This window comes from Pongo abelii, chromosome Y, assembly GCF_028885655.2.
Source record: "Pongo abelii isolate AG06213 chromosome Y, NHGRI_mPonAbe1-v2.0_pri, whole genome shotgun sequence".
NCBI classification, from domain to species: Eukaryota; Metazoa; Chordata; class Mammalia; order Primates; family Hominidae; genus Pongo; species Pongo abelii.
In genome coordinates, this window is record NC_072009.2 from 2,483,625 (window position 1) to 2,501,101 (window position 17,477).

At 44.5% G+C, this 17,477-nt stretch overlaps 1 protein-coding gene across 4 annotated transcripts in view; it reads left to right on the plus strand.

The window, feature by feature from the left end:
- Window positions 1-17,477, plus strand: part of XG (Xg glycoprotein (Xg blood group)) — a 113,455-nt gene that overhangs the window by 86,376 nt on the left and 9,602 nt on the right. The window contains exons 1-6 of one of the 4 annotated variants that reach the window (XM_054545382.2): window positions 3,003-3,058; window positions 3,294-3,599; window positions 4,133-4,210; window positions 6,030-6,210; window positions 7,608-7,705; window positions 14,454-14,625. In XM_054545382.2, coding sequence (XP_054401357.1) covers window positions 3,597-3,599; window positions 4,133-4,210; window positions 6,030-6,210; window positions 7,608-7,705; window positions 14,454-14,625 — 532 coding nt within the window. In that variant the 5' untranslated portion in view covers window positions 3,003-3,058; window positions 3,294-3,596. Of the gene's footprint in view, window positions 1-3,002; window positions 3,059-3,293; window positions 3,600-4,132; window positions 4,211-6,029; window positions 6,211-7,607; window positions 7,706-14,453; window positions 14,626-17,477 lie in introns of those variants that run through there. The other 3 variants (XM_063721460.1, XM_063721459.1, XM_054545384.2) reach the window with 3 other exon arrangements.

The window sequence follows — 17,477 nt, forward strand, 5'->3', positions numbered from 1 at the left end:
TTGTATAAGGACACTGGCTTTTTCAGCTTTTAGTGTTTAACTTAACCCCTCAGTCAGTGCTGAAACAGTTGTTACAGAGGCCTGTGTTAGTGAGACCTGGCCTGCCACATCACCACATCCCTTAGCCTGTTTGGCTAAGGTTCTTTCAACACACTGAGGCCATGTGAAAAGTGAAAACGCATGCCTGGCACAGAATAAGTGCTCAGTAAACACATCAATTTGCTTACTGTTTGGAAGGAAGCTTTATCACCCAATCCCTGATTTAAGGTAAGAGTGTATATTGCCAAGTAGTTTGTTACATTTTCTTACACCTTGATCATTTTGAAATTATGCATATGGCATTACTCAACTAAGAGATTGTGAAAGGAAAAATAAATGTTGGAACCCCCAAATCACTAGGCCGAAGAGAAAAGTCAAGCTGGGAACTGTGCCAGGCAAACCTAAGATGAGAATAAGACAGTTACAAAGCTAAAATAAAAGCTACATAGGGCCGGGTGCAGTGGCTCATGCCTGTAATCCCAGCACTTTCGGAGGCTGAGATGGGTGGATCATGAGGTCAGGAGATCGAGACCATCCTGGCTAACACGGTGAAACCCCGTCTCTACTAAAAACACAAAAAATAAAAATAAAAAAAATTAGCCCGGCATGGTGGTGGGCGCCTGTAGTAACAGCAACTTGGGAGGCGGAGGCAGGAGAATGGCGTGAACCTGGGAGGCGGAGCTTGCAGTGAGCCGAGATCGTGCCACTGCACTCCAGCCTGGGTGCCAGAGAAAGACTCTGTCTCAAAAAAAAAAAGCTACATAGATTCCTCACAATTGCCCCAAAAGAGAAATTCATTGTGGACCTCAAGGTCTTTTTTTTTTTGAGACGTAGTCTGGCCCTGTTACCCAGGCTGGAGTGCAGTGTCGTGATTTCGGCTCACTGCAACCTCTGCCTCATACGTTCAAGCGATTCTCCTGCCTCAGCCTCCCAAGTAGCTGGGACTACAGGCATGTGCCACCATGCGTGACTACTTTTTTGTATTTTCAGTAGAGACAGGATTTCACTGTATTAGCCAGTATCGTCTTGATCTCCTGAGCTCGTGATCTGCCCACCTCTACTATGAGCTTTCATTTTTGTCACTGCATGAAGGCCTTGACTGCTGGCATCCTTATAATTTGATAAGGCCATGATTTCCCATGCTTCCCATTCCATCAATGTTAATGATAGGAACTGGAAGCTGGGTTGGTTTTTTGTTCTTAGCCAGTTAAGTAGGATAATGGGAGAAAAAGAAAAAATGGTTTACGTCTCCTGGAACATTTGCAAGTCTGCTCTGAGCTGCATCACACATAGCAATAAGGGACCACACCTGAAACAGATTAAAAAAAAAAAAGGTCCTTCCCCCCTCTGGGCAGGACAATTATTCCTATTCACTCCTTGGCATTCAGGTAACACCAGAGAGTGATCCTAGCCAATTGCCCTCAATTTCCAAGGAGCTACTGGGAAACAGCCACTGAAAGACAGAAAAAGAAAAGGAAAAAAAAAATTAGAAAAGACCTAGATACCTTAAACGAACTGAGCAGTGGTGATTTGGTGCCTCCACACGGAAACTCCTAGATTCACTGCCCACAGCCAGAAACCTGCAGTTGCCTCTGTGTTTAAGCGCTGCCCACCAAGGGTCTCAAATTGGAAAGAGCAGAGGTTCTACGCCCAGCCATGCACCTCAAGATCTTTACTCCAAAGCAGTTCTGTTTAATTTCACCCTGGCGACTTACACTGATAGCTCATCTTCACAGGTGCAAGACAGAAAGTCCTCCATCTGCACATCTGCAACAAATGCCTATCTCATTGTTTCCTCTGCTGCATTGTTTATGTAAAAATGCAGACTCAGTGAGCGAGACTATGAAAGTAACTGACTATTCCTCTACCCTTCCTGTTTTTTTTTTTTTTTTAGACAGAGTTTCCCAAGTGATTCTCCTGCCTTAGCCTCCTGAGTAGCTGGGATTACAGGCACGTGCCACCACGCCCGGCTAATTTTTGCATTTTTAGTAGAAACAGGGTTTCTGCATGTTGGTCAGGCTGGTCTTGAACTCCCAACCTCAGGTGATCCATCTGCCTCAGCTTCCCAAAGTGCTAAGATTACAGGTGTGAGCCACCGCACCCGGCCTCTATGCTTCCTGTTACAGTTAAATTGTGTATTTAGTGAAAGGCTGATCAGAGACCCAAAATAATGCAACCATTTGTCTCTTATGACATCAAACTCTACCTTCCCACTGCCCCAGCCCCCCACCAAGCCACACCAATGTCCTGCACCATGTACATGTTACATCTTGCCTTCCTAAAATGTATGAAACCAACCTGTGCACTGGCCACGAGAGAGAGAGAGAGAGAGAGAGAGAGAGAGAGAGAGAGAGAGAGAGAATGAATAACCAGAAAGGAACACAAGGAAACTTTTGGAGGTGATGGAGATGTTCATTACCTCGATTGTGATGGTGGTATTGTGGGTTTACACCTATGTCCAAACTCATCAAACTGTACACATTAAGGAAGTGCAGCTTCATTGGCTGGTTGTTTTTCTATGTTTACTTTATTTTATTTTATTTCTTTTGAGACGGAGTCTCGCTCTGTTGCCCAGGCTGGAGTGCAGTGGCGCGATCTCGGCTCACTGCAAGCTCCGCGGTTCACGCCTTTCTCTTGCCTCAGCCTCCCGAGTAGCTGGGACTACAGACACCATGCCTGGGTAATTTTATTTTTATTTTTAGTAGAGACGAGGTTTCACCGTATTAGCCAGGATGGTCTCGATCTCATGACCTCGTGATCCGCCCACCTTGGCCTCCCAAAGTGCTGGGATTACAGGCGTGAGCCACCGTGCCCGACCTGGCTGGGTTTTTTTTGTATATCAATTCTGTCAGGCGGACGCGCATGAAAAATTCCACCTCAATGGAAGCTGTGACCACACACACGCGTGCGCGGTACAACTTACATAGCCGACTTCACTCTCTTAAAAGTGAATTGTTTTGCAGGTTTTACAACATGCACACAGCTGTGCAGCCATCATGACGAGCTAATCCAAAGCAAGGTATTCGACTTAAAATTCAAATGCCATAAAACTTATCCTTTCGATGTTTACAATACAGACGATTTTAGTACGTTCCCAAACCTATGAAATTGACCCCAATCCTGAACAAGAAATGATTTGTCTCTGAAACAAATCATGATTTTGCAATCACAGCATGTCACAGTCACAAGGAATCATATAGGTTATTTCTTACGATTGGCATTTTTTTTAAGGCTCCTAAATCGTGCTCTTTCAGGACTTTTGCTAAATATTTTGAAGGTCGGCGAAAGATAAGTTTAAGAGTATAAACTGCGTCCTCCCAGCTCAGTCGAGCTGACGGGGGGTAGGAACAACAAAAAGGCCTGCGGCATAACTGATAGCTGTAAATCAGTATCAGAAACTGAAAATGCTAAGAAATTCAATTCCACGGTGTGAACTCTACAGCTGAAGAATAAGAAACCGGAACTGAAATTCTCACTCAACTGACTTCCTGCGGTTTACGACCACAGTTTGGTTGCACCGGAAAAGAACAGGTTCTCTTCCGTCGCAGAGTTTCGCCATGGTAAGACCGATACTTCCTAACTCCTACTATATCTGCCTCCATCATTTGAAAAAGGGCCATTCCGCCTTGGCGATGTTTCACTCTTCGGTCGCCCCTACTTGGTGGGTGGGAATGCTGCTGGTGCTGCTTCAGGAAACCCGATTTGGAGAGCGGAGGTCTGAGAAGTGAGCGTCTCGTTGTGCTCAGCCCGGGGGCCGTCACATGAGTCCATCCTTGACGCAGCCCGGCAGTGGCTTTTTACTCGGATTAGCTTATTTTCACATGTTGAAGCAGTCTCATATTCGCTTGGAGAGCACTGTGGACGCTCTCTTGACGGATGCTAGGGAGACCCGCGAAGTTTTCAAAGATCTGTGCTTTGCGTGGTCTCTTCTGGGGTCTGGCAGGAAGTAATATTTGTTCAAAACGGGGCGTGAGTATGGGCTGGGCGATCTCTTCTCTTTGGATCAGGTATTACACGTTAGCAGTTCCTACAGCTGAATTAGGACGTTTCACTGTCAGCGGAGACTAATTTCTGAGTTTGGTGTCCTTTTCAGGCCCGGGGCCCGAAGAAGCACTTGAAGCGTGTTGCAGCGCCGAAGCATTGGATGCTTGACAAACTAACGGGTGTATTTGTGAGTATAACTTCATTTTTTTTTTTTTTCAGTCAAGAGTACATGCTAAATACCTGTGGCTTGGTATTTCTTGGGGGCAGTGTTTGCTTGGTTGTTATGTGGGATTTTCGTTGGTAGACTTCCCGCACCCTGAAATTGTCCTTGCACTTTTCTGTGCGACAGAGGGCCAGGATGTCACGCCCTGATGGTTTCCTTTGCTGTTTTAGCTCCCCACTTTAGAGGGCACTTCCTGAGCCCAGAGGTGAGTGGGTTAATGAATGTGTCCAATTCCACATAAGAAAGGAGTTCAATGACAGCCCGCTGAGTCCCCATTAATAATCAAATGCGTTTAATTTAAAGTTACCCTTTGTTTTAGAGGGTGGAGTAGCTGCTTCTTACGTTGAGCCCGAGTTACTGGTTTAATGGTAAAGGCTACAGGAGCCCATGAAACAAGGGCAAGAAGTTGTGTGAGAAACTCTGGAGACTCTTGAACCGAACCTTGAAGACCTGGCAGGATGAGGGCAGTATACTCAGAGGCACGGGAGGCAAGCATCTCACAAGGAGACTAGGCAATTTCCACATTGATGGTGTGGTCACACTGGGAGAGAGTGGTTGAAGCTGTAAAGTCTTGGTCTTCTGAGACAGAGAGGAGCCAGTGTGAAGAAGACAGAATCGAGGCGCTTAAAATGCCAAGGGTTTTTTTGAGCAGGAATAAATGTGGTAAGAGACTATATCTAGCCCTGAGGGTCTCCATTTAGGGGGCACTTAGTAACTGACTGATTTGGCCTCTTCTTGGTACAGTTTGAACTCTGAACACTGAGTAGTAGAAACTTGTCTTGTCCTGATATTTTCAGAGAGAACATAGGCGGTGTGTTGGCTGGGGACCTGGATTTGCAACCTGTCCCTGTCAGTTTCTGCTTCCAAGTGCTACCTCTGCTACTGCCCCCTACTATCTGACCTCCCTGGATGGGCTGTTGTTTTCTCTATTGTTAAGTGGGTGAGAAAGGCACTCTTTTTAAGAAGACTTGCTGGGAACTTGGTCCCTTAGTCTTGTGGGCTCCTCTCCTTTTCCCTGTGGCACTGATGAAAGTGTGTGGTTAATGATTGTGAATCTGTTTTAAGAGGGACAAAGCTAAAGAGGGATCTGTAGAAGCAGCTTGAAGAACAGTCTCCATTAGAAGGGATTCTTGTGTGATCCAAGCTTAAAAGGTAATTGGGGAGTGGTGTTCAAGACAGACCTTGAGACTTTTATAGGTACCGTTAGCAGATATCCAAAGGACAGTATAACACCGAAACTGTGAGAGTATAGGTTACAGGATTTGTTGCAGTGTGAATTTGATGACACTTAAGCTGGCAAGCAGCCAAGAGAGGAAGAACGCACATTGGGTGTTACGGGGTGGTCCAGCAACATCGGCAGGGCTTATGTGGAACTATGAAGCCTGGAATGGTGAGAGAGTAGTAGAATATGTCTTTATAGGGTTTGGGGTAAAGCGTAAGCTACCCTCGAGATACATGGGATGTACTGTTGTGTTCAAGGGAGGTTTGAGGAAGCGGTATGAGTGGCAGTGGTGCTTGGGGCAGGGCAAAATGGGGAGATTGTTGTGAGGCTGGATTTGGGGAAGGGAGGGGCACAAAATGGGATTTCTATGGTTGGGGATATGACCTTCCTAACAAGACAGACCTTTAAACTGATGAAATAATTGCCCCTTTGTATTCCTCTTTCCTGCAACAAGTTAAGTTCAGCTGAACTTATGCAGAACTAAGGTACGTCATCTGCTTAATCTGATTACATAAGGAGTGGATCTTCATAGATCAGGTTACCTGCCCTTGTCTTCTACAGGCACCTCGTCCATCGACAGGTCCCCACAAGCTGAGGGAATGTCTTCCCCTGATCGTCTTCCTCAGGAATAGACTCAAGTATGCGTTGACTGGAGATGAGGTAAAGAAGATATGTATGCAACGTTTCATCAAAATTGATGGCAAGGTTCGAGTGGACATCACATACCCTGCTGGATTCATGGGTAAGGAAAGAGTTCTTTGTTTTGAAGAAGGAACGGGTTGAGAGAAGGACAAGGTGTAGGGCTCTCATGTTGCCAGTGATAAAACCGGACACTGAACTTCTGATTTCTGCAGAAGTTACTGCTGGTCCTTTCAGAAGGAGAATGAGGGATAGGGAGAGGAGTGGCAAGGCTCAAGTGAAAAGCTGGAAAGGGGTTGGTAATGTAAATGGGATGAGGCCAGCAGTGGCTGCATGCTGGTGGGTTATCAAAGTTAGGCTCCTACCTTCCGGTCGGAGACTGGGAGACAGAGGAGCTGTCCTTAGGTGTTGGGGGGAACAAACAGTAAATTCTTTTGGCAGGCTTGAGTTTTCTCAGCCAGGCACTTTGACGGGGACTGGGCTCATCTTGAGCTTTTAGAAGCTTTGTTAATGTTGAGGACTTCATAGGTCAAGGTTGAAGCTTAGCCAAGAAGAGGGCTCAGAGGAAACTGGCTAACGATTGGTCAAGGAGAGAATCTTTGTCAGTGAACAGGGTTTTGGCTCTGCCTTCCCACTTTGTTGCTGACTTAACTATTCTGGATCTCCAAGGATGTATTTGCAGCTTGGTGTAGGGGGAAGAGTGGAGGAGGGGCAGAAGGGTCACATACCTCTAGGGAAAAGGTGTACTGAGAGGGGAGGTAGGGAAAGGTAAGGAATTCTGACCTAGTGCTTTATTCACCCTTTTTATGGTGAAAGGCTCAATACAGCTTTTTAGCCTAGCATTGTCCAGAAAGCAGGAGGATGATTACTTTATCAGGTGTGGATGCTACCAAGTGGTTGGGGTTCCAGGCCAGACATTCCTACAGACATTCCTAGGATCCAGCCACTGAGATAGAAAAGACAGACCTTCCTTTTCTTACTTTCCTTCCTTCCTCTTTTTTTTTTTTTTTTTTTTGCATTTTGCTTGCTTTCTCAAAACCCCAAATGCCGAGTGAGGCAGGACTCCTGATAAGTGAAGTCATGGAGGGCGTAAAGGGGGCCAGGACATTGACTGGGCAGCCTGCTGAACCTTGGGCCTTGCTTGCTTAAATGTGAGGTCTGCTTGTTCATTTGGTTTCCTGGTATGTGTGGGTGTGCTCATGTGTGTTTTCTCCTCAGGATCCTGAGTGCATTAACCCAGAACACAGTCTCAGGCAGCCATTGCACAAGGGCATAGGAAGCAGTAGAGCAGCCATAAATGTATTCACTTTCTTTTGTTGGACGACATGTATTGGGACAGGAGCCAGGGATTGGTTGGTTTCATTCAAGCACCCCCATCAAACGCTGCGGACTCCTAGGCTGCTAAAATGTTCTCAGGTTCAACCTGGCATAGAGTGTTCCTGCTGTGCATGCTAAAGAAACTTTGTGTTAACGATGTTCCTTATACCCTTTTGTGATCAGATGTCATCAGCATTGATAAGACAGGTGAACATTTCCGCCTGGTCTATGACACCAAGGGCCGTTTTGCTGTTCAGCGCATCACAGTGGAAGAGGCAAAGGTACGTTGCATAAGTCAAGTGAGCTTTGTAATTTCCAGACAGGTCTGTTACTAAGGTTGTCAGAGGGTATTTAAGCCAGATTCTGGAAATATTTCCTATCTCTACTTGTTCGTCTGGTTGTTTAATCCAGGCATGTAGGTGCACACTGATAGAAAATAATGGATTTTCCACACGAGACTGTTTTAGAAACAGGATACGAGTAAGCAGTTCTCTGAAGGACAAGATGTTTCTGTACAGGAAAGATCTGTGATATTGGAACTAGGAAGGCCTGGGTAGAAATCCAGACGTCTTGTCATTCATTAATTATGTAACTGCAGGCAACAGTACATAGAACCTTTTTTGAGTCTTTGTTTTCTTTGTAAATGGTGATAATGTGCTTTCCTGCCAAGTTTCTGTGACTATGTTAGTAGTAATGTTGCCCTGCACTTACTAGACATAGAAGATGATTGACTTCCTGATGTCTGCCTCAGCCCTTAAAACTCCATCTTCCTTCCGCAGATTTAATGGCCGAAGTTTCAAGGAAACTTTCAATGGAGTTACTTTCAGTATAGACAGCACCTTCCATTTTTCTGTGTAGGGAAGACCTCTTTGGAAACCAGGATCACCCCTCAGTCATCCATTCCTCTTTTCCCTGGATTTAGGGTCGTGGGGTGACTTTGTTTTTTACATAACCCAATCACTGTTACAGTGACCAGATGCCATCTGAATATGAGATGCATTCTGTAAGTGAATCACAACATGTTTCATTGGATGCTGTTTCCACTTAGTTTAACTGGCTTGTCTTTTTCTCTGTTATTTCTTTGGGGGGAACACATTAGGGTCCCTATAGGAATTGACAAGTATTTTCATGTCTGGATAGTTAATTAATCGGAATCGGTTGTTTGGTTGTTTCTGACTTATTTGGTCATGTCCCTTGATGCAGGGTCCATTCTGTTTTTGTGGATTGCTCCCACAAGAGGTGCTTTGTTTTAGATGGTAGGAACTAGGCCTTGAATCATGCAGCGTGTTCAGTCGCGCAGGGTGTTGGGTTCTCTTGTACCTAAAAGGTAGAAAGCACAGGGGAAATCTTAAATCTGATGACTGGTTTCTGCTTTTACAGAATTTGTATCTCAAGAGACAATGCAGATTGGTAGTCCCTGTGAATTTTTAAGTGGGGGGAGATGGAGTGGGACAAGGAGATACTGGAGTGTTGTTAATACCTAGTACTGGCCCTACCAGATTGGCCAGCCAGGGTGTGAAAAGCTTGTATCCAGGAGAGTATCACATAGTAGTGAGAAGTGCCAAATGGTTACCCTGGGTGAGGGTACGGGCCTTATCCTTGTGTAACAGGTGAGAGACTTGGGGAAGTTTTGATTGAGCTTATTTGTTTGCTGGTTGTTTCTTTGGGCAGCTGGAAGGGAGCATTCCCTGTCACAAACCCCACCCAGTTTAGCTTGGCTTGAGCCAAGGACACAGTGAGTTCAGAGTGGAGAATCACAGGCTCCTGAGATGTCAGTTATGTCACGGACACACCAGAGAGCCTTTTCGTATTTTATTAGTCCACCAGGTAGCATAGGTTAGTGGAGAGACAGAACATCCAAACAGCCCTCCACCCTTGAAAATAAGACTAGAAAAGTGGTATTTTGTGGGTCTTGGGAAAACAGTCTGATGGATTTCAAACATAATTTTTCCCCTTAACAACTTGGTATTAGTTGTTGAAGACCAAGGAAATGGAAGTCACTGGATTTAAGAATGGGAGATTAGGTCTGTTTTTGTGGGTGATTGCCATTACAGTGGATGGGAGGAAAAGAAAGACTTTGGGCGAGCCTATCATGAGCCTGCACACGAGTAATGGGAACTAAGGCAGTGCCTGTTCCCATTGTGAGTTGGGGTAGAGAGCACAAGTATCACCTGGAAGATGGCAAAGAAGACAGGGGTTTAGAATATACATCCCCTGCTGTTGTACGGAGGAAGCACATGTGGAACAGGGTGATTGAATATTTGGTGGCAGGATAAAGAGATGGTAGCTGCAGATCTTGGTGAAATACATGGATGCTTGAGAGAGTTGTGGATGGAAGGACAGTACCTTAATTCTTTGGGTTCAGCTTGCCTTGCAACTTGCAAGTAGATGATAAGACAGAAAGAAGTAAGCGCTGACTGAAATAGAGGACTGAAACACTGCTCAAAGGAGTTACAGTAGATGCTGTCTGAATAGTTGGCACAGAAACCTCATTGATATTGGGCAGCTTGTGTTCAGTGATAGGTGTGCATGGGGAGAGGGAGATTTCATATTGCAGAAGGTTTATGAACAGGATGTAGGTGGTGCAGGTTCTGTTTCCTGAAAAGTAGAAAACAGTGGTTAAAGAAATCAGAAAGAGGAAATCAGAGAGTAACCAACCAAACAGAGACTTGGGTTTATGGATCCATTCTTGAACGTTGAGAAGACTGAATCTCATAAAGGTGACAGTTATTCTCAAAGTAGAAGATACGGGACAGTGGCTAGAAAGAGGCAGAAAGAGGGAGTTTCTTTTAAGATAGTGGGTGATGTTTGCCATTTGTTTTAGAGAATTGGAGACTGGTGCAAAAGGAGATGATCAAGACCATGAGTGGGGAGACTAGTGCCTTTTTGGTGAGCAAGGAAGAAGACAGGTGGAGGGAATAGGCAGTTGAAGTTTAAGTTTCAGAAAAGGTGGAACCTGGGCAGTTAGATTTATTTCTGAGGGAGGCCAGCTGGGAAAGATTTCATATTAGTTTGTGTAGGTGTTGTACAAAGGGCAGTGGAAACTTGAAGTGAAGAGTCAATCGGTGGTTTGAGAGGGACAGTGTAGAATGCTTTCAGTGGATCCTCACATTTGATATTCATTTTGGAGAATGACAGGAGGCCTCACCTTGCAGTCAAGATTGTATGGAAAGGGTGTCAGCGGGGCAGGCATGTTGTAGTAGGTGGTGATGTGATTACAAATTATGACTGGTCAAGACTGCTGAGCAGACAGATGGCAGAGTTGAGGTTTTCTTGTGGTAGAGTGCTATTCAACAGTTAAGAATAAACTTTTTCTCTGTAGTTCTTCTATTAAACAAAATAAATTTGAAAAAATTCAGTAACTTTTTGGATACAGGTGTTTTTTGGGTTACATGAATGAATTATCCAGTGGTGAGTTCTGAGATTATAGTGCACCCATCACCTTAGTAGTGTACACTGAACCTAATGTGTAGTTATTTTTATCCCTGGCCCCCTCCCAACCTCCCTCATCTGAGTCTCTGGCCCCCTCCCAACCTCTCTCGTCTGAGTCTCTGAAGCCCGTTATATCACTCTGTATGCCTTTGCATACTCATAGCCTAGTTCCCACTTATATGTGAGAACATAGGGGTTTTGGTTTTCTACTCCTGTGTTATTTCACTTTGAATAATGGCTTCCAGGTCCATCCATGTTGTTGCAAAAGGCATTATTTTGTTCCTTTCAATGGCTGTTTTTCTCCAAACTTCTGTCTCTGAGAGTGCTCAGAAACTGACACATTCTGGAGGCTACCCTGTCTAAGCATTTTGCTTAGATATGTGTGGCTTACATATACCTAGGCTCAGCTACCTTTTATTTCCCTGGCTCCCAACCCTCTCCTTTTCTCTCAAACATTTCCTTTTGTCTCAGACATTTTATTATAAGCAGTTGGTTTGGGGTCGTCTAGCTCATACTGTTTTGTTTTCATCCATTGTATGCTTGCCTTCATGGCTTTGAGCCTGCCTACTTGCAGGACTCAATCCGAACTCTGATTCCTCTACCACATAGAGGCTGAGCCCCATCCTAGGAACTAAGGATTGAACTCAGAGCAGTCTCCTGTTTGCTGTCATTGTTGTGCCTTTCTCACTTGCCAGTGGTGACCCAGAGGGCCCTACAGTCTTTGGGAGTCCTGGGGCTGGAGGACAGAAGGTGATGGGGTGTCAAATCTTTAAAATCTGAAGACAGTCTTTTCAGCTGTGGGACAAAGGAAAAATAATTGGTTTTCTGCGGATGTTGAGGCTACCCCTGTGGTAAGAGGTTTAGCTCAACTGGAAGTTCCCCTCATGATACGGCCAGCCTTACCCTTAGTGAACCTCTAGTTTCCTGGCAGCATGGGCCTCTACTAAGCGAGAAGACCCAAGATCTAAATCCTGAGCTGTTTTGGCCACATGAAGGTGCATAGGTAATAAAGTCGTTTGAGGTGGATATGAGGAAAGCCTGCTAAGGTTGGCTTTTGCAGGAGCACTCCCGCTAATAAAAGTGTTCAAAAGTTTTTAGCCTGCCTTAGTCCTGGTCTTGAAGCACGGTAAACCTGGTCAGTCAGCTCTGTATAGAGGTTAGACACAGAACTGTACCTGTTAATGTGCTAGCATGGTTACAGGCATTTCACTCACTTGTAGATGGTTGCTAAGTTTAATCTGTATTTCACAGTCATCTGTGGATGCTTATAGGACTGACATGCATCGTGAAGCTTGGGTTAACAGTTCCAGAGGGAACCATCTCACAGGATGGAGGGAGGCCACTTGGAACTGCAGGCACCTTTAAAAAGAGAGGCCATGTCTTTTTTTCAGAGGGTGTTTCACATGTGCAGTTAAAGGCAAAGGACCTTTGGGCCCAAGCCTTCAAGTTTGATGCTGTGATGTAGCAGTGAACAGCATGGTGCTGTTGCTATCCATACAGAAACTGTTGGTTAGTGGAAGGATCTGTGGAGGACATAGGAGAAGAAAATGTTTTTACTTGTTTTGTTTTTGCTGTCTCTCTCCTGTCAGCAGTACCTGCTAACTATTGTGACTCCCTTGGCACTGTTCTCAGCTTAGCTGAGACAGTACACTGGACAGGATGTACGTGAAAAGTGGAGGACAGCAGGTAGGTTTTGAGGTGTGAATAGGCCTTCTGTGAGTTCACAGTCATAGAAATTGCCTGGACCTGTCTTACCTGGGAGATTTGGAGCTAATGAGCCAAGGTGGAAAAGGGACAGGATTAGCTTTCACTGGAAACGTTTTAGAATCACCCCAGTAGGTTCAGGATGTCACATACAAAAAATCTGGAGGAGAGTTGGGTGACTGGAATGCATTCCGCAGGCCGTGATGCAAAGACTTGCTTCATGAAGTTGGAGGGTCAGAGGTAGAGAGGGCCAGATTTTATTCTGAACACGGAGCAGTGATTGTAATAGGGATATCAGTAATAGTGACCTCAGTAACTGTGTGTAGAGCCATTTCAGAACTAGAGCTTGCATTTCAGAGTTCTTTCTCTGGTTATCAGGGACAGAGGGTTTCTTAAATCTAGCGTGGAGTAGAGCTGGAGAGATTGAAAATACCCATTAGTAGCCCTAGGTTGGTTAAAGTAACACTGCATTAGTAAGTGGTCACTGGATTGGTACTGATGATTGGATAGTACATTTTAAAGGTAAAGTGCAAGTTGTTCTTCTAAATGAGGATGGAAGAGTGAAGTTGACAGATTGTGTTTAAGGCTGGCTCCACTGGTTGCAGAATGTATAGTGAGTGGTGTAATCTTCCTTATGGTTTGGTCCCAGGACTTTCAGAGGTATAAGGGGAAAATGTGTTTTCTCTGTCTGCTTACTTAGCACTTCTAGCCTTACTTACCCTAGACTCAAACAAACCTGGATTCTTAGACCACTGCTTTGGTGCTTATGGACTGTAGCTTGGTAGTTTTCCACTTTGGAGTAGAGGGCAAAGAGAAGAATGGGTTTTGATAGTCATATTTGAAGCTCTTGAAAATTGCTTCTGGAACAAAATGGGGCTTGGATAACTCTTGGGCTGATACATGTACTTGGGATGAGACATTTTGAAGTGCTCCTGCTGGTAGATGTCATGAGCAACACCAGAGTGGTAAGTGTTAAACGAGGAAATAAAGCAAGTAGATAATGGGTTGTGCCATTTAAAAATGAGATGAGGAAGAGCAGCATTGTGTACAGAAAGCATGTAGCTGGCCGAGACAGCTGTTTTTACCTAACCTGGTCATAAAATCCTCATGATTTTTTTTTTTTTTTTTTTTTTTTTTTTTTTTATGAGACAGAGTTTCTCTCTTGTTGCCCAGGCTGGAGTGCAGTGGTGCAATCTTGGCTCACTGCAACCTGCACCTCCTGGGTTCAAGCGACTTTCCTGCCTCAGCCTCCCGAGTAGCTGGGATTACAGGCATGTGCCACCACCCTGGCTAATTTTGTATTTTTAGTAGAGATGGGGTTTCTCCATGTTGGTCAGGCTGGTCTTGAACTCCCGACCTCAGGTGATCTACCTGCCTCGGCCTCCCAAAGTGTTGAGATTATAGGCATGAGCCACCGCGCCCGGCAAAAGCCACATGTTCTTAGCAGTTCTTAGTAGTGGTAGAGTTAAGTTTGTCTCTGGGGCTCTTTGTTACCACCGCTCCAGAGTTGCCGGTTGAAGACTATCAATTGGAAATATGTCCCTGAGGAAAAAATGATATACCAGTTGATTGTGTTACCACTCATACACACAGGCAACAAGCTTTTAGCCTGTGATAAAGGACCAGAGGTTAGCTCAGCTGAGCACTCTTCCAGCAGCCACCAGAGGGTTCTGAAACAGATTCCCCCTTGGCAAGGTTTGCCAGTTGTCTAAATTACTAAATCAGTATGGGAGGTCATCAGATCTGTGACTGGTTAATGTAGTTTTTCCCAGGAGCACTCCTTCTCTGACCAAGGAAATGCTGGAAATTGATGGGATAAGTAATGTCTGGGTGACTGCTTTAGGCTGGCTTTGTGTTTACATATTGAATTGGTTTTCCTTGCTGTGTTTATAGTACAAGTTGTGCAAAGTGAGGAAGATTACTGTGGGAATGAAGGGAATCCCTCACCTGGTGACTCATGATGCTCGAACCATCCGCTACCCAGATCCTCTCATCAAGGTGAACGATACTGTGCAGATTGATTTAGGGACTGGCAAGATAATTAACTTTATCAAATTTGATACAGGTAAGTTTTTTTTCCCCTTGTGTTGTCTGCCACCTTCCTCTTTGTCTTTTCTTTTTCTGTCTTTCTATTTTACTCTGTTTTGTCTGTTCACCCATCATGATTGGAGAGAACTAAAATACATTTGGTTTTCCCTAAGAGACAGCATATTGCATCATGGTCTCTTGGGTTTGCAGTGGGTTCTTGATGTTGAGTAGAGATGTGATGTCCCTTTGGGGTATCTCCAATAGCCCAGCCTCATTCAAGAATGTAAACCATAGCTATGTAAACTCTGTGTCCATTCTGTTTGTCACGAGAGGGGAACTTTGTTTTAAATGCGATAAACTTTAGCTGCGTTCCTTGAGGTGAAGGGCTGAAGTAGTCCAGATAACCTTAAGCTTGTGATGAGGACAAGATGTGTCTACATCTGTGTTTCTCCTCCCTACACCTCAGGCTCTGACTCCTGACAGGTTTACACCCAAGTGCTTGCTAATACCTGATCAGCTTAAGGAAGTAAAATATTTTGCCTGACTTGTTTTAAGAGAAATTTCTAGAAATGCAGAAACACTGAAAGAATAGGTCAGGGACAACAAACAGTGGCAACTCCTTTTGTGCCATTCTTCAGTGACTTTTGTTCTGTTGCTTTTTGTTGATTTTGTTCTGTTGCTTATCTGCCCTCCCTGTTTACCTGCTTATGGCACCCCCACAGTCCTCAGTTGGACCCTGATTTAAGACCTAGCCAAAGTCCTCAGTTGCCTTGGTGTTTGAGCCCCGGCTGGCTGTCTTGAGTTCAGTACTCCACAGGCTAGTGTTGTCTGATTGTTGTTTGACCACTATGACCTTGTACCTGTGCTACCTGCACTTCTGTTATTTACTGTTGACCTGAAAATTTTAGCCAAGAATGTTTGTTCTTGGCTGTGAAAGTTGAGAGGACTTTCCGTTAGGGGAAAACATTGAGAGAGGGGATATTAAACAGGATGTGTCATGCTTGTGATACCTAAACCTGTTGTTTGATTTCAGTGTGACCACAGAGATAACCAGACATCATGCACCTCCTAGTAACAGCAGGAAGTAATAGCAGGAATACTTACATTCAGGAAGTATTCTTGTCAAAGAATCAAGACAAACTTGAGTAAAGGTTCAAAGAAAAGCATGTATATATTGGAATACACTTAAGAAACATTTGCAGAGTTACTTGGATTTTTGAGTGGCTTGCCAGAATATTTCAGGTTCAAATGATTGGGTACTGGCCATTTCTTTCTAAGTGATCCAGCGCAGGACTGCATGGGTAAAGATGAATCAAAGCTGGCCAGGAGTTTAAAAATGTTACGAAGCTGGAGAGTGGGTAGGTAGGAGCATCTTATGCTTGTCTCTCAAACTTTTGCATACCTTTGAGAATAACTTTTTTTTTTATTTTTTGAGACAGAGTCTCGCTCTGTCGCCCAGGCTGGAGTGCAGTGGTGCGATCTCGGCTCACTGCAAGCTCCACCTCCCAGGTTCACGCCATTTTCCTGCCTCAGCCTCCTGGGTAGCTGGGACTACAGGTGCCTGCCACCATGCCCGGCTAATTTTTTGTATTTTTAGTAGAGATGAGGTTTCACCATGTTAGCCAGGATGGTCTCAATCTCCTGACCTCGTGATCTGCCTGCCTCGTCCCCCCAAAGTGCTGAGATTATAGGCATTGAGCCACCGTGCCCGGCCGAGAATAATTTTTAAAATGAATGTGGACTTCTTATCTCCAATTAAATGATATGTTGTTTCTCATTTGTTTATTAAATCAAATTCCCAGTTAAAATTCAACAGATTTTTTTTTCTCCCCCACCTTTTTTGTTGGGGGGGAGGGGGTTTGTTTTGTTTTGCTTTGAGACAGTCTTGCTCCGTTGACCAGGCTGGTGTGCAATGGTGCAGTGTCGGCTCGCTGCAACCTCTGCCTCCTGGGTTCAAGTGATTCTCCTGCCTCAGCCTCCCAAGTAGAGACAGGGTTTCACCATGTTGGTCAGGCTGGTTTCAAACTTCTGACCTCAGGTGATTTACCTGCCTTGGCCTCCCACAGTGCTGGGATTGCAGGTGTGAGCCACTGCCCCGGACCTAACTTTATTTGAAATATGTATCCCTTTGTCTTATACAAACATGTTTGGTATTAAATTTTTTGCTTATTTGCTTATTACTTGTTTATTAGTTTACTTAGTTTACTCCTGGGAGTTTACATAAAATAATCTCAGAATGACAAAGCCAATATTCCTAGTAACAAGAAACCCACTGAGTGCGGGCAAAGGTTTCTTTGTAGTTCTTGGTTTGTTTGGTTTTAAATGCTTAAATAATTTTTAACTGTGGTTTTGAAAAAAAAAAAAAAGATGCGTCAGAAATTTACCGCCTTAAACATTTTTAAGTGTACAGTTCATTGGTGGTGTTAACTGTATTCACATTCTTATGTGGCAGATCTCCAGAACTCTTTCATCTTGTTAAACTGAAACTATGTGCTTTAACCAACTCTACCACTTTCTTCTTTCTACAGCCTCTGACAACCACCATGCCACTCTGCTTCTGTGAATTTGACTCTTTTGGGTGGTGTCTTAATAAGTGGAAATGATAGTGTTTGTCCTTTTCGACTAGTTAACTTTGCTTGGCATAATGTCCTTAGGGTTCATCCATGTTGTGGCATGTGAAAGTATTTCTTTCCTCTTTTTTTGAGACAGAGTTTCACCCAGGCTGGAGTGCAATGACTCTATCTCCGCTCACTGCAACCTCCATCTCCTGCTTTCGAGTGATTCTCCTACCTCAGCCTCCTGAGTAGCTGAGATTTCTGGCACCCATCACCACACCCGGCTAATTTTTGTATTTTTAGTAGAGATGGGGTTTTGCCACTCTGGCCAGGC